Here is a 17,935-nt window from a genome sequence, read left to right on the forward strand (position 1 = left end):
ATACCGGTTCCACTTTATCTCTATATTTAAATCTGGCTATCTTGTAAACCAGTGGTTCTCATTCTTTCCACTGCTGCAGACATACCTGATGGACTTCTTCCACAAGTGATATAGACTTCTATGATAATACTCCTGTATTTAGGGGTTACCATATGTGTGCCTAATTAGGAAACACTGGACATTGAGGTTGAGAATTCATTTCTTTTTCATATTTTATTTTTTAGTTGTAGATGGACACAATATCTTTATTTTATTTTTATGTGGTGCTGAGGATCAAACCCAGGCCCTCGCACACACGGCCTCGCATGTGCTAGGCGAGTGATCTACTGCTGAGGCACAACCGCAGCTGGAGAATTCCTTTCTTAATCATCAATTCCTATACATCTTCCTTTGCAAAAAATGTTCAAGACTTTACAACTAGAAATCTTTCCTGAGCTTCTGTAGTGCCTCATGTTCACTTCTCTTCATGACTCTTGTACTTTATATTTTGTTGTCTTAATGTAGAAGTCTTAGTTTGTTATAAGTAAGCTTTGTATTGATTAAGTCTTTATAACTAAGATCTCTTTTAGCAGACTACTTTACGGTAGGAGATACTCAGCCATTATTTGGATGAATAAATGATTTAGCATTAATTCTGAATATTTTTAAGAGTAATGCCTTTATTACTAAAAGTTTCAATTTAGTTATATTTCATTGACCTCTTTGATAATGGTGTATCTTTTGAATGATTTTTGAAATTCTAGATTTTGATAACTTTTTTTGGTTTTGTGGTTATGGCTATGACTTTTTTTTTTTAACAGTGTACTTATATAGAAATTGATCAAGTTCCAGAAACATATGCTGTTGTCCTTAGTCACCCTGCTTGGTTGTGGGGGGCAGAAATGGGAGCCAATGAGCATGGAGTTTGCATTGGGAATGAAGCTGTATGGGGAAGAGAAGAAGTTTGTGATGAAGAAGCACTACTGGGCATGGACCTTGTCAGGTAATTTGTGTGTTATATTTTTTCATTATAGAACTTGTCTAATTGTTAAATCTTGGTATAATTCTTACCTATTTTATTTTTCAATTTTTCTTTTTTTGGACTTTGATACTTCATAGTATCAAAGATAAAAATGTTTTAGAGTTTCAGCATGCAATTTCATGGCTATCAAAGATCACTAATTGGGAGAAGGGAAGGAGAGGGAAATCATGATTCATTGGAAGTACCTAATATAATTGTGTAATTTACACAATAACCTTATGGAATATGTATTACTATCATAATTTTACAAATGAGATATCTGAATTTCAGATATAAAGCAACTTGCCGATAAATTACCAAGTCAAAAAGTTTAAAAATTAGATTTCATATTATTTGTTAACTTGAAAGAATTTTTGCTTTGAATGTAAACACAAAGTCATATGAGCATGAAAATATTTCAGAAAAATAAACAAAGTTTATTTTAATATTTTTATTTTAGACTTGGCCTTGAAAGAGCTGACACAGCTGAAAAAGCCCTCAAGGTCATTGTTGATTTGTTAGAGAAATATGGCCAGGGTGGAAACTGTACAGAGGGCAGGATGGAATTTAGTTATCACAACAGTTTCCTGATAGCTGATAGGAATGAAGCCTGGATTCTGGAGACTGCAGGGAAGCATTGGGCAGCAGAAAAAGTAAAAGGTATGGAAAACTTTTTTTTTATTTATAAGGGAACAAATCTATTTTGGCTCACAATTCTGAAAGGGGGGAAAATCCAAGAATATGGTGGCACATCTGCTCAGTTTCTTGTGGCAGGTCTTACTGCTTCGGCCTGTAGGGGAAAGCAGTAGGGCAAATGGGCACATGCAGAAGACAAAGAACATAAGGAATGACTTTGCTTTAATAACTTGCTCTTGTGGTAATTAATCTAGATGGACAACTTTTTTTGTGATTTAATTTACTATTAATAAAATATACCCTTAACTGCAGATATTGCATTTCATTGTCTTTGAAGATTTATATTCCAGCAAAATAAAGGGTAACCTGTAGGGGAAAAGTTAAAAATTGGAAAGAACATGTACTATGAAGTGCATTCTTGAAAAGGTTAAAAGGTAGCATTATCTCTGGCTATATGAGTTTCATATAATGTGTGTATATTTTATGTGCATAAGTTTTTGGCTATTTTATAGTGCTTTTTTTCTTTTAATAACCCCTTGCTATCTTGTCCTCTTTTAACTTTGAGCTGAACACCAAAATTCTTTCATGCTTAAGTATGGAGGTGAGAAAAGGGGAATGGAGCTGGAGATGGATGTCTTTGGGTTGGTGGTTAGAAAGGATATAGTGAAACAAGAATGTCCACTCTCACGAGTATATATATTTCAATACATTTTCTGAAATTTTAGCAATTATGTGAGAAGGAAATAAAATAAAAGGGATACAAAGAGTAAAGGGAAAAGTCAAATTATCACTGTTTGCAGGTGATATTATCCCATACTTATAAGATCTAAAAAGTTCCCCCAGACTTCTAGAACTAATAAACAAACTCAACAAAGTATCAAGATACAAAATCAATATTCAAGAATCAGTAACTTTCCTATTCACCAATAATCAATCCATTGAAAAAGAAATTAGGAAAACAATCCCATGCATAATAACCTAAAGAAAGAAAGAAAGAATAAATCTAATCAAAGAGGTGAAAGACCTTTATAATGAAAATTATAGAACACTGAAGAAAGAAATTGAAGAAGACACTAGAAAATGGACAGATCTCCCATGTTCATGGAGAGGCAGAATAGCCGTAGTACAAAAAGTGATCTACAGATTCAATGCAATGTCCATCAAAATACCAATAATATTCTTCACAGAACTAGAAAATACAGTCCAAAAATTCATATGGAAGAATATAAAATCCAGAATATCACAAGCAACTCAAAGAAAATTAAAAAATGCTGATGGCATCACAATACCCAATTTTAAATTACACTACAAAGCTAGTAAGAAAAACAGAACAGAACTGGCATAAAAACACACATAGAGCAATGCAATAGAAGACACAGAGACAGACCCACACAGATACATTCATCTGATCCTTACAAAGGTGCCCAAAATATACTTTGGAGAAAAGATAGCCTTTTAAACAAATGTGTGGAAAAACTGAATATCCAGATGTAGAATAATGAAACTCACCCTGAATTTGATGTTGAGCTCCCTCTCACCCTGCACAAAAGTCAACTCAAAATGGATGAAAGACCTAGGAATCAGACCAGAAACGTGGCAACTTTAAAGTGGGTCAGCACTTCAACATATAGGTACAGACAAGCAACAACTTCTTCAACAAGACTCCTAAACTTCAGGAAATAGTACCAAAAATTAATAAATGGGTTTGCATCAAATTGAAAAGCTTCTGTACAGCAAAGTAAAAAAAGAGCATGAAGAGAGTATACAAACTGGGAGAAGTCTTTGCTAGCTAGTTTTTCAACAGAGGATTAATATCCATAATATATAAAGAACTTTAAAAATCTATAAAATAACACAGTCAATAAATGGGGAAAAAAATTAAACACTTCTCAAAAGAAGAAATACAAATGGTCAACAAATATATGAAAACAATTTCAACATCTTTAGCAATCAGGGAAATGCAAATCAAAATTACCCTAAGAGTTCATCTTATTCCAATTAGAATGGCAGTAATCAAGAAATACAAATAATAATAAATGCTGGCAAGAATGAAGGAGAAAAAGAATACTTATGGGATCTTGATGGGATTATGACTTTGTATAACCAGTATGGAAATCAGTATGGAGGTTCCTCAAAAGACTAGGAATGGAAAGATCATATGATGCAGCTATGATATTCCTCAATATTTATTCAAAAGAATTAAAGTCAGCATAGCTATACATACATACCCATGTTTATAGCAATGCAATTCCCAATAGCCAAGGTATAGAACCAATGTCTGTCTGTAAGTGTCTAATGTTAAGGTCTGTAAACAAGTCAAAATAACACCTGGTATTTTGCCAGGGGAATGTTAGAGTTCGTAAACAAGTCTGGATGGTGCCTGCCTGGCAAAATGCCAGATCTGCTGCAGTCCGGCTGCAGCAAAATAGCCGGGGGTGGGGGGGTGGGGGGGTGGGGGGGTGACGAATAACTTCTGTAGATTGATACAGCAGGAGTAGGAGTGTTTATTGTAGGACAACAGAGCTATTTATACATTTTGCACAGCTTATCTTAATTAGCATAAAGTAGATATATCAGTCAACCAATAAGGAATCTCCACACTTAATGGCTCGCTTTTGTTACTTTTCAAACCACTCCCTCTAGCATTTTGCCAGGCACCATCCAGACTTGTTTACGAACTCTAACATTCCCCTGGCAAAATACCAGGTGTTATTTTGACTTGTTTACAGACCTTAACATTTCCCCCTTTTGTTTAATTTAAATAAGGCCATAGTGGTTTTTACAGAAACATCATAAATAATCTGTTATAAACAGAAAGGGAGGATACAAAATGTTACAATACCAAGCCAATTGATGGCTCCATGCAAGAAGCCCTTGGAAAAATTATACCAGCAATGACACCGTTAGCAAAGATACCGAGTTACAATTTGTTGTAGATCACAGTTTGTTGTTTCAGTCCAAGTAAAGCAGTGTTTCAATAGATTAACTCACAGTTCAGGTAAATCACAGTCCAGGTAAGTTCTGCAGGCAGCTAGCTTAAATCGCAGTCCAGGTAAGTTCTGCAGGCAGCTAGCTTGATCCGAAGTCTCATCTGTTTGTCAGCTGAAATCTCCTCCGGTTTTCAGCAACACTGGAAATTCTTCCACCTTCATCTTTACCGGCACTGGGATGAAGACAGGAACTCCGCATCTCTGGCTAAAGAAAATCCTGTAGCATTCCACTAAGAAAACAACTTTTTGAACAATTTAGTACATTATCTCAAGGTTTTTTACATTTGAAATAAGCCTTAATAGTGCTCATTACTCATTAGCTTCCAGGTGTGGGAGAACCATTGTAGCTTAGTTATTGGCATTGAAAATGACCAAACATCAGGGACGCTGGTAGCGTCTTCTGCTGGCTGTAGTGGCCCTGGGCAGCCCCAGATGGCCCTGGTGAGTGTCCTGGACTCAAACTGCTTCCGGGCACAGGGAGCAAGAGCCTGGGAGACTGTGCCTCCAGGTCAGGTCTAGATTTGCGCTCTCGGCAGTGGAAGAGCCGGCTGCCGCAGCTTGGAAAGTACCTGCTGCACCGTGACCTGCTCCCGCACATGGCAGCTGCCGCAACAATTCACGCACCCTCCGGTACGAAAAGTATTCAGTAATAGCCTTTTGTTGCAACTTTTTTTTTGATAATCCTTTTTTTTCTGAACTTTCTTTTTCTTTTTCTTTCTGACTAGAGTTCCTGGGCTTTTATCAACACATGCCCTAATTCTTCTTGGTTCCACTGCGGTGTCTCTTTCCCTTATCAATTTACTTCTCACCCCTTCCATATTTTCATCATAAAGACAATACAACATTTCAAGACAAAACAAGACACAAACATACTGTATCAATCTTCTCCATTTTCTTGAAATGGCCATTTTTCCTCTCGCCCTATCTGCCTAGGGACGAGTAGATTGCTCCCGTCCTATCTATGGACAGGCAGCTTTTTTCGTCACTTACCCCCCAGTGTCCCGGGGCTCCCCGTAACGGGCCACCATCTGCTGCAGTCCGGCTGCAGCAAAATAGCCGGGGGTGGGGGGGTGGGGGGTGACGAATAACTTCTGTAGATTGATACAGCAGGAGTAGGAGCGTTTATTGTAGGACAACAGAGCTATTTATACATTTTGCACAGCTTATCTTAATTAGCATAAAGTAGATACATCAGTCAACCAATAAGGAATCTCCACACTTAATGGCTCGCTTTTGTTACTTTTCAAACCACTCCCTCTGGCATTTTGCCAGGCACCATCCAGACTTGTTTACGAACTCTAACATTCCCCTGGCAAAATACCAGGTGTTATTTTGACTTGTTTACAGACCTTAACATTGTCTATCAATGGATAAGTGAATAAAGAAAATGTGGCATATATATACAATGGAGCTTTTTAAAATTGATTTTTAAAAAAATAAATGACAGCGGAATGCAATACAATTTTTTTTTTTAAAGAGAGAGTGAGAGAGGAGATAAAGAGAGAGAGAGAGAGAACTTTCAACATTTATTCTTTAGTTCTCGGCGGACACAATATCTTTGTTGGTATGTGGTGCTGAGGATCGAACCCGGGCCGCACGCATGCCAGGCGAGCGCGCTACCGCTTGAGCCACATCCCCGGCCCCGGATACAATTCTTATTACACATATACAGCACAATTTTCATATCTCTGGTTGTATATAAAGTATGTTGACACCAATTTGTGCCTTCATACATGTACTTTGGACAATGGAGTTTTATTCAGACATAAATATGAATGAAACTGTGTAATTTAAAGGAAAATGGATGGAACTTGAGAACATTATGTTAAATGAAGTAAGCCAGACTCAGAAACTCAATGGTCATATTCTCTTTCGTATGTGGATGCTAAAGAAAATAAAAGGCAGGGGCAAGTTTGTCATAAAAATAGAAAGGAGACCAGTGGAGTAGAAGAAAGGGACAAGGAGGAGGATAGAGGAGAGGGAAAAGAAGGTACTGGTGAATGAAATTGACTAAATTATGTGCATGTACTAATATGTAATAATAAATCCCACTATTATGCTTAATTTTAATGTTATCAGTAAAAAAGAAAGGGTACGATGATATAATAGTAAAACAAAATTTTATGTCATTGGGTAGAACAACACAAGTTGTTTGCTTTAGAATGCTTTGCTTTTTCTTTCCCATAGTTTTGTTTTGATCATATATTCCTTTTATTTTTTTCAAGTGAGGAAATCCAGAGATGTAAGAGACTGGTATATGCAAAACTTGGAATTGAGATCTTCCTGATTTCAGTTCAGTGTTCTTTCACTAGAGCACAACCTGTGTTCAAACATAATCATGTGATTATGTTTGAGATCCAGGAGGATCTCCTAGTTTTACTAAGGAGATAATATATACATGTAAAAATGTTAATTGTTGTATGAATGATACACATAGATGCTGTGAATATTAAAGAAAGGAAAGGTCATTGTAAGCTGGGGGAGTTCAGAAAGGCTTCATAAAGGAAGACTTGAGCTTTGGAGGATTTGGATATTATTTTCAAAACAGATCATTGCCAGTTGTTTTGTTGGACATTTTGTTATATATTTTGCTTTATATATATTGTTTTATGTTTTATTTTATGTATTTTATCTTTTTTAATATATAAAGTTTAACTTAGACTATTTTCTGATTGTGTTAATTGACCCTATTATATCATTAAGCACTTTTAATTTTATCAAATATGCTACATGAAAAGACAAATGAATTCTATTCAACACAGTTCAACATTCTGTGAAAAAGTCTCATTAGGTCATGCAAAATAAGCACCTTCACTGGGTCTCATTATCCAGTTGTACGTTTTGTCACCAGTTTTTCTATTTCTAAATGAGCCCAAGAACTAAATTGTTGTCTTTGAATGTTCCTAACACAAAGAAATGATAAATGTCTGATATAATATACACCCATTTGCCTTGGTCTGATTATTAGACATTATTATACATGTAATGAAATGCTACACTGTACCACATAAATATGTACAATTATTATGTGTCAATTAAAATATATGTTGATTTAAAAAAACTGAATTGTTGGATTATAGGGAATCATCTCTTAGATGGAAACTTCATCACTATCCTTAATTCTATTTTGACTTAAGTCTTGATTTTATAGTGAGACTATCCCAAGTATTACTTCAGTAGAATAATTACTTAGTTGATTTTTACTTTGCAGCTGTCTTTTAAATCAGTTTCAAAACATTATCAATTTTAATTAATTAACATTTATTTTTGTGGTACGGGGATTAAACCCAGGGACACTTTACCCCTGGGCTACATTCTCAGCCCTTTGTAAAAAATTTTGAGACAGGGTCTTCCTAAGTTGTCTAGGCTGTCCTCAAACTTGTGATTCTCCTGAGTGGTTGGGTCAATTTTCATTTATCATCAGCTATATAATTTATTGTGAACAGACTTTTATTGTTTTTTCCTCTTTTGTATTTTAGTGGAAAATTTTATTTGTGACTTGTGCCACAATATCTTTGCAAGCAATGTATTTATGATTTAAAAAAAATAGTGTTAGAAACTATAGTAAATCCACATCCTTGAGTATTACTCAGCAATAAAAAGGAACGAACTGTTGATACCTACAGTAAGCTGGATGAATCTTTAGAGAATTATGTTGAGGGGCTGGGGATGTGGCTCAGGTGGTAGCGCGCCCGCCTGGCATGCGTGTGGCCTGGGTTCGATTCCCAGCACCACATACAAACAAAGATGTTGTGTCCGCCGAAAACTAAAAAATAAATATTAAAAAAAGAGAATTATGTTGAGTAAAAAAAAAAGCTAGGATTTTTAGAATTAATATTTAGAGAAATAAGAGAACAAACTAGTGGTTGCCTGGAGTTCATGTATGCTACGGGTGGGAGACAGTGGGTATGGCTCTAAGAGGGGGCAACATAAAGGATTCTTGTGGTAGTACAAGCATTCTTTTTCTTGACTGTATCATTACCAGTATTATGATTGTGACTTTATATTCTAGTTTTTCAAAATGTTTTTGTTGGGGGATATGGAGTAAAGGGAACACAGTTTCTCCCTGGATTATTTCTTAAAACTGCATATGCATCTACAATTATCTGAACATAAAAAGTTTAATTCTAAAAATTGTCTCTTAGAATATGCAATAGATGAACATAGTACAAAATTTAGAAGTCTATGTTTACATTTAAATAGTGATTAAGAATTTATAATGTATAGATGGAACATTAATGTTAAACATAACTTTTCGTTTTCATTTCCCTTTTCTTTGAAAATAGAAGGAGTTCGTAATATTTCTAATCAGTTTTCTATAACAACCAAGATTGACCAAGAACACCCAGACATGAGAAACTATGCTAAGCAGAAAGGATGGTGGGATGGTAAAAAGGAATTTGATTTTGCTGCAACATATTCTTATCTTGACACAGCCAAGATGATGACTTCATCAGGCAGATACTGTGAGGGCTACAAGCTTCTGAATAAACACAAAGGTAATTTTAGCATTTTAATAATGTCAAAATAACAAATTACATTTTTGTGGATATAATGTAGGAGTGATAAATCAGTTTTTAGGAATTATATTTAATAAAAATATAGTCATTAAAACTGAAAACAGTATGATGATGTAAGCTATTTTTTGAGATGTGTAAAATTTATAATTGTGGGAAGGTAATGATTCTATGTGAAAGTTCAGATTTTCATTTCTTAGAAACTTTAAAAAAAATTCTGTTAATATTCTTCAAACAAAATTGTGGTTACTTCTCAGATTTTTTTTTTTTTTTTGGTACCAGGGTTGAACTCAGGGCTGCTTAACCACTGAGCTACATTCCCAGTTCTTTGCTAAGTTGATGAGCCTGGCTTTGAATTTGTGATCCTCCTGCCTCAGCCTCCTGAGCTGCTGGCATTACATGCGTGCACCACCCTACCTGGCTCTCAGAATTTTTTGAAACATGGAAACATGCTTCTTTGACTTTTGCTGCTACTTCTTGTATTTATCTTTTGATAGTACTCTTTTAAAAAATATTTATTTAGTTGTAGATAAACATACAGTATGTTTATTTATTTTTACATGGTGCTGAGGATCAAACCTAGTGCCTCACATATACAAGGCAAGTGCTTACCACTGAGCTACAGCTACAGCCCCTTGATAGTACTCTTATTGGTTATTTTATTACTGAAAATTATATCTAGAAGTTCTGGTTGAGAAGACAAACTGAGCAGATACAAGAATTCCCTCCTTCCCACTTCAAAACTTCAGAAATATTGATTAAAATAGTCATTAAAAGCATATATAACTAAGTTCAAATACAATAATAGGAAATCACCAGGTTCTAAAAATGAAGAGAAAACCTATAATATGAGCAAGATTTGGAATATTTCCACCCCCAGACAGTCCTCCTCATCTCTGGGTCAAAGGGCAGGGGGATTCTGCATTGGAGCTAAGCCTTACAGGCTAGAGTTTTAACATCCATGAAAGCATAGATGGCTAGGTCAAAGACTTGTTTGGAAAATAGGAGCTAGGCTCTTTCCCAAGGTACAAATCTAAAAAATATTACTGTACTTCTTGCCTAGATCCCTAGCCTAGAGTTGCGCTTCCTGCCTTCTCAGGCTATAAGTCAATACAGTCTCTTATGAGAGATTGAACTCTCAACCACATTTATTTTGTGGGCTACCTGTGTGGGGCTGAGAAACAAATGTTGGTTTGGAATTAGTAAACCATACAAGACCTCAGCATATGTGTATTTCTAACTCTACTATGTGAATATTTGATACAATACATATTCAGATTTTACTCAAATTACCTATCTAAAGGAAAATGTACTATAATAAATCTACATGTAACTGCACTGAAAACATTTAAATTACATGGGATTCTGATGAAAGAATGAAGTTTCTATCTATACTATAATAGCTTCTCCTGTAATGTCCTCAAGTATTCTGACTTTTCCTGTGTATTATCTGATCTGCTGTTAAATCTCATCTAGTGATGTTTTCATTTTCAATATTGTATTTCATCTCTACAAATTTCATTTGGTTCTTTATCTTTCATTTGTCTACTCATTACCTTTGTGTTTTTCTTTAAATCCTTGAGCATATTCGTCATATAGCAATGTAATAGAAATTTTAGCATTCTTGTCTGCTAACAATATCATCTCCATAATTTTTGAGTCTGTCTTCCGGTGACCAAATTTTCATCTTTTTTGCGGGAGGGGGAGTTGCATTTTCAAGGATCTAGTAATTTTGATTGGATGGTGGGCATTATGATTTTATTTGATGAATGCTGCAATTTTGTATTCTTTGAAACACTGTTGGAATTTTAGTAATTTCATTCCTTTAGGCCTATTTTTAAGACTTATTAGGATCGCTCTATAGTAGTCTTTCCTTTGGGGCTGGTTTAAGTCTAATTCTGGGGAGGAAGAAGATATAAATGACTAGTGTCAGAAATAAGAGTTCATTATAGGCTCCACAGACTTTAGGAAACTAACAAAGGAATACTACAAATAAATCTATGCTCCTAATTTCATTAACTCAGAGGAAATGAACCAATTCCCTAAAATCCACAGAACACCAAATTTACCTAATAAGAAATGGATAACTTGTTTTAGCAGATACTTATCTTAATTGATTATACTCAATCTGCAAACTATCATTGGCTCAACTTTCAGTCCATTTCTTGCATTCTGCCCCACATGATTATTTAGGGATCAGATGAATATTTGGGCTATTTGGGCAGATGTGTTCTTTTTTTGTTATTGTTTTGAACAGAGAATTTAGAATTTCTTCTGCCTGACTCTCTGCATTATGGGATTTGCCCTTCACTTTCCAGTGCTTGTGGTTGACCTCTGGTTCTTGAGGTCAGAAATACCAAGGTTATCTGTTGCAGCCAGCACAGCACTGACTGTGGACTTCCTATAAGTTGCAGTCATAAAAAAATTGGGAAACTCACCCTATGCATCATCCTCTCATCCACATCACCTCCAAATTTTCTTGCCTTTGTTAGTTGTAAAGAGCCCTCAGGTTAATTGTTCATTGCATTTTTATTCCAAGTTTATATTAGGGAGGGTTGGTCTGATACAAGCTTACATAGTGAAGTTCAAAGTAGAACTCCTTCACATGTCTTTTATTATTCCATGATATTATTTTACTTTTAAAAATAAATATATTCACATGATTGAAAATTTAAAGGTACATTTGTAGTCTGTCCCCAAATACTTAGTTTTTTCCCCCATAGGCAATTCTTTATATATTCTCCCAGAGATGAAACAGGTTTAATGAGACAAATATGTATATGTATTTTACTGAAATGGTAGCATGCCATTTATACTTTTGTACATATAACTTTCCAAAGTTAGTAGTATATAATACAGATCATTCTATTTTAGTATCTGCAGAACTTTCCTTTAAATAGATACATATTTATTATTTTGATATTGCCTCAATTTTTATGTAGTAGTATTTTGATCATTACATAATAAAGAATGATTGTATGAATCATACTTTAGCTAACAAATAACTGTTACTTAGGTAATTTTTAGTTTTTCATTACTGAAAATCATATAAAGTGTTCATAGCCTACTTATATTCATATCCATGGTTATTTTAGTAGAATGAGTTTTTAGAAGAAGAATGTGCAGTCAAGATGTATATATATTTTAAAGTTTTTGAAACACATTGCCACAGTGGCCACCAGAATAGATACATCAATTTAAATTAACACCAGCAATATTTGAATAGTTGAGTGCCTATTTTCTAAATACTTATTTTTTAACCTTTATAATTTTGTGGGGGGTACCCAGGATTGAACCCAGGGGCACTTAACCACTGAGCCACATCTCCAGCCCTTTTTTATGTTTTATTTAGAGACAAGAGTCTTGCTGAGTTGTTTACGGCCTTTCTAAATTGCTGAGGCTGATCTTATTTTTATTCATTTTTAAATAGTTCTTTTTATTTTTTAAATTTTTATTTATATATGACAGTGGGATGTATTACAATTCTTACCACACACATAGAGCATATTTTTTCATATCTCTGGTTGTATACAAAGTATATTCACATCAATTCATGTCTTCATACATTTACTTTGGATAATAATGATCATCACATTCCACTATCATTTATAACCCCATGTCCCCCTCTTCCCCTCCAACAACTCTGCCCTATCTAGAATTCATCCCTGCCTCTCATGCTCCCTCTCCCTATCCCACTATAAATCAGCCTCCTTATATCAAAGAAGACATTCAGGATTGTTTTTTGGGGGATTGATTAACTTCACTTAGCATTATCTTCTCTAACTCCATCCATTCACCTGCAAATCCCATGATTTTTTCTCTTTTATTCCTGAGTAATAATCAATTGTGTATATGCCACATTTCTTTTAATACATTCATCTACTGAAGGGCATCTAGGTTGGTTCCACAGTTTAGCTATTGTGAATCGTGCTGCTATAAACACTGATGTGATTGTGTCGCTATAGTAAGCTGTTTTAAGTCCTTTGGGTATAGACCCAGGAGAGTGGATAGCTGGGTCAAATGATGGCTCCAGTCCCAATTTTCCAAGAAATCTCCAAACTGCTTTCTATATTGGCTGCACCAATTTGCAATCCCACCAGCAATGTATGTACCTTTTCCTCCACATCCTCGCCAACACTTGTTGTTTGTATGCATACTAGCTGCCATTCTGACAGGAGTGAGATGAAATCTTAGAGTGGTTTTGATTTGCACTTCTCTAATTGCTAGTGATGATGAACATTTTTTCATATATTTGTTGATTGACTTATATCATCTTCTGAGAAGTGTCTGTTCAGGTCCTTGGCCCATTTATTGATTGGGTTATTTGTGTTTTTTTGGTGCTTAGCTTTTTAAGTTCTTTATATACCCTAGAGATTAGTGCTCTATCTGATGTGTGAGGGGTAAAGATTTGCCCCCAAGATGTAGGCTCTCTATTCACCTCACAGATTATTTCTTTTGCTGAGAAGAAACTTTTTAGTTTGATTCCATCCCATTTATTGATTCTTGATTTTAATTCTTGTGCCACAGGAGTCCTATTAAGGAAGTTGGGGCCCAATCCCACATAATGGAAATTAGGGCCTACTTTTTCTTCTATTAGATGCAGGGTCTCTGGTTTTATTCCTAAGTCCTTGATCCATTTTGAGTTGAGTTTTTTGAGTGGTGAGAAATAAGGTTTTAATTTCTTTTTGTTGCATATGGATTTCCAGTTTTCCCAGCACCATCTGTTGAAGAGGCTATTTTTTCTCCAGTGCATGTTTTTGGTACCTTTGTCTAATATAAGATAATTGTAAAAGATAATTGTAATTTTGTGGGTTAGTCTGCCGAAGCTAATCTTGAACACATAATCCTTCTGCCTCTGCCTCCTGAAACACTGGGATTATAGGTGTGTGCCACTGTACCTGACTAGCCCTTATAAATTTTGTAGGTAAAAGTGGCATATTATTATCTCAATATATATTATTTTATTAGTAAGATTAGACATTCCGATATTTATTGAAAATTTATAATTTTCTTATAAATTGTCCACTTATTAGTGTATCTTTTTCCCATTTTTTATATTGGGTCACTATTAACTCCTAAAAAATAACTTTTAATGTACTTTTCCCCTTTGCTACCAAATAATTCTGGCAAAATAAATTTTATTTAGATTACTGAGTAGCAGATAATAGCTAAAAGAGTCATTTTACTAAAAAAACATGTGACTGCTCTATCCTCCTTCACTTAAAGAATAAAATGGTTCTATAAATCAATCAGATACCAACTACTCAGATGGATCAGTCAGTGATTGATATTTGCTTTTTTCAAGTATTCATTAAACAAATTAATTTCACATTAGTTATTTTTCAAAGTATTTAATATCTTATATTTTAATTTCTAAAACAATGTCAAAATTTGAAATATTTTCTACAAAGTTTCTTAATGTTAGTTTATCATTTTATTTTATGTATTAATTAATTTATTTTTAGTACTGGGATTGAACACAGGGGTGCTGAACCACTGAGCCACATCCCCAGCCCTTTTTTGTATTTTATTTAGAGATAGGATCTTCCTGAGATGTTTAGGGCCTCGCTAAGTTGCTGAGTATAGCTTTAAACTTTTGATCCTCCTGCCTCAGCCTTCTGAGCCACTGGGATTACAGGTGTGTACAACCATGCCCAGCTAATTTATCATTTTATAAGTATATTTAAACTATTTTTCCATAGGGATAGGTATATAAAAAATGATACAGAATGTTATACTAAATATTTCAATTTTAGACTTATTATAAAAGTAGATTTAAAAAAAGTTGTAGCAGTATCTACTCTCATTTATTGCAAACTTATCCAGGGCTAGGTACTGTATTAAGTTATTCACTTACATTTTCTTTTTAAACAGCCATATGAAGTAGATATTATCTTCATTTTACAAATGAGAAAACTATATGTATTTGTGCTCTTCATTTATATTCTCTATGAAACTGAAAAAAGGGCTTTTTAAATTTACCTTTATTTTTCTCTTAATACTTAGCTCAATGTCTTGTACTACTATGTTGTGTGTGCTTAATAAGTGTTGAAATGATTAATTAAGAATCATTATTGGGTTGAATTGAATTAAATTGTAACTTCTAGGTAGTTTAGCAAAGATCACTGTTGTGTATATTTTTCAGGCAGTAAACATAAAGTCCAGGAAATAAAATTAGCAGATAATTTTTAAAAATGAAGAGCAACAATGCATAATTAAGATGGAAAGGAAAATGTCAAGAATGTAAGGTTTAGAGTAATTGGACAAAAGGAAGAAAACCAAATAGAAATAATAAAACATTAATTCCCCAGTGCATCATAATACTTGTTATATTTAACTACAAAATACTGAATTGTAGATTTGATAGTTATACATGAATATATTAATATATGCATCTGACATGAAGCTTATTTTTTTCAAGTGTGAAGTATAGTTCATCTAGCTTTCTGTGCTTTGCCAAAAGAATAAATGTATTTCCAATTCTTTCATAGAAAATTGTCCACTAGTACATTATGGCTAATTTTTCTAGATAGAAGAGCCTACCTTTCTCCTTTCTAACCATCCCTACCTGATGGCTATTAACTGTGCTGCATGTATATCCAAATTGTATCTATATTCACTCATGTATTTTAAATAACTAGTTTAAATTGCAATGAAATTGCACCCTGTGTTTTGCATTTATTTTACTGAACCCTGCCACTGCAGTCTCAGTACTTATTCAATGCTTGCTAGTGGATTACTTATAGCTACCCTACTCAAGTGATCATGTAAATCCTCCTTTCATTTTGAGAATTGTAGGTTTTGAATACAGAAAACATTTTTGTAATACTTGTATTATCACAGTGTTATGTTCTGCCACTGTTTTTTATTAAAACTTGCATTTATAGGAATTTAGACTTGAATCATTTTTAAATCTCACTAGGTATTGGAGCTATGTATCTGATAGTAGTAGATCAGTATGGGTGGTAGGCTTTTGTTTTATTGCCGAGTTTTAACATTAAAGGTGCTTTTTTGGGTAACACCCTTTTTTCTTCCTGTGTTTTTCAAAATTAACAGAAAATTATGACTCCTATAACAAGTTACCTATAAATTCAGTAAGTTATTTTTCTTGTTTGAATTTGAAGTCATGGTTATACTGTGAAGAAACCAGATAGAATATGGACTTGTGTAAATCTATTTTCATTACCATAAAATTGTTGGTAAGTTGCATGATTAACTGATGACAGAACATTACATTATTGTATATGAAAGTTAATTTTCTTTTGAAGTATCACAAAAAATCATATTTTGGGTATAGACTTGCTATGAGCTTTTTCTTTTCTTTCTTTCCTTCCCTCCATTTTCCCTCCCGGAATTGAACCCAGGGGCACTCAACCACTGAGTCACATCTCCAAACCTTTTTGTATTTTATTAGAGACAGGGTCTTGCTGAGTTACTTAGGGCCTTGCTAAATTGCTAAACTCTGGGTTTGAACTTGCAATCTTCCTGTCTCAGCCTTCCATTGGGATTATAGGCATGCACCACTGCTCCCAGTGAAGCTTTTTCTTTTAATCCCCATGTTAGGGGAATGGTGTGGGGAGATTCTTGCTTTCCCTATTCTATTTATCTTTGTGAGTTACTTCATTTTAAAATTTCTTTCTGGTAAGTATTGTAAAATGTTGTGTTTATTATTTGGTGCTGGGGATTGAATCCACGGCATTGTGCATACTAAGCGTGTGCTCTACCACTGAGCTATATCTCCAGCCCCAAAACTGTAGAGTTTGGGGAGAGAGGAAAACAAACAAACAAACAAAAACTTGTGGTCAATTAACCATGTTAAGTGAAAGTTATTTAAGTCTTTAGAACTATGTTTAGCTGGGCATGGTGATGCTCGCCTGTAATCTTAGCAGTTTGGGAGACTAAGGCAGGAGGATAGGAAGTTCAAAGCCAGCTTCAGCAATGTAGCAAAACCCTGTCTTAAAATAAAAAATAAAAAGGGCTGTGGATGTGATTCAGTGATTAAGCACCCCTGGGTACAATCAAAAACAAAACCAAAAACTGATTTTAAGGAAACAATTAAATATTTCCACATAAGTTATCTGAAATACCTGATGGCAGACACTATGTTTTATTACTTAAAAAACAAACAAACTGTACTTGTTACAATATGGATATACCATGTTTATTGTTGTTATTAAGAACCTGGTACTGGGCTGGGGATGTGGCTCAAGCAGTAGTGCGCTCGCCTGGCATGCGTGCGGCCCGGGTTCGATCCTCAGCATCACATACCAACAAAGATGTTGTGTCCTCCGAGAACTAAAAAATAAATATTAAAAATTCTCTCTCTCTCTCTCTCTCTCTCTCTCTCTCTCTCTCTCTCTCTCTCTCCTCTCTCTCACTCTCTCTTTAAAAAAAATAACCTGGTACTATTTCTGGGTAAGAAAAAACTGATGTATTTAATAAATTGGAGGCATAATAATGGAGTGGTTAAAAGAATACTGCTACCTGTGTTGGAGTACTTGGAATTAAACTTACCTTCTTCCAGGAATAACTATAATAACTGGAGTAGTGGAAATCTCCCTGTTTAAAAACATGAATGAATACCTGAAACAGTCAGAACATGACTTTTTTTTTTTTGCAGTCCTGGGAATTGAACATTTTTCAAGTATGCTAGGCTGACTATACCCCACCCCTCTTTTAATTTTGAGACAGGTTTTGCTGAGTTAACCCAGACTGGCCTCTAACTTGCAATCCTGTGTTCCAAGTAGCGGGATTATAGGTGTGCCCCATGGTACCCAGTTTCTCTTTTTCTT

General features: G+C 34.6%; 1 protein-coding gene across 4 annotated transcripts in view; it reads left to right on the plus strand.

The window, feature by feature from the left end:
- The window catches only part of LOC144251572 (secernin-3-like), a 35,701-nt gene that overhangs the window by 4,232 nt on the left and 13,534 nt on the right, over nucleotides 1-17,935 (plus strand). For 2 of the 4 annotated variants that reach the window (XM_077794420.1, XM_077794417.1), the window contains exons 3-5: nucleotides 801-982; nucleotides 1,461-1,660; nucleotides 8,913-9,125. In XM_077794420.1, the coding sequence (XP_077650546.1) occupies nucleotides 801-982; nucleotides 1,461-1,660; nucleotides 8,913-9,125 (595 nt within the window). The remainder of the gene's footprint in view (nucleotides 1-800; nucleotides 983-1,460; nucleotides 1,661-8,912; nucleotides 9,126-17,935) is intronic. The other 2 variants (XM_077794418.1, XM_077794419.1) reach the window with 2 other exon arrangements.

This window comes from Urocitellus parryii, unplaced genomic scaffold, assembly GCF_045843805.1.
Source record: "Urocitellus parryii isolate mUroPar1 unplaced genomic scaffold, mUroPar1.hap1 Scaffold_109, whole genome shotgun sequence".
In the NCBI taxonomy this organism is placed as follows: Eukaryota; Metazoa; Chordata; class Mammalia; order Rodentia; family Sciuridae; genus Urocitellus; species Urocitellus parryii.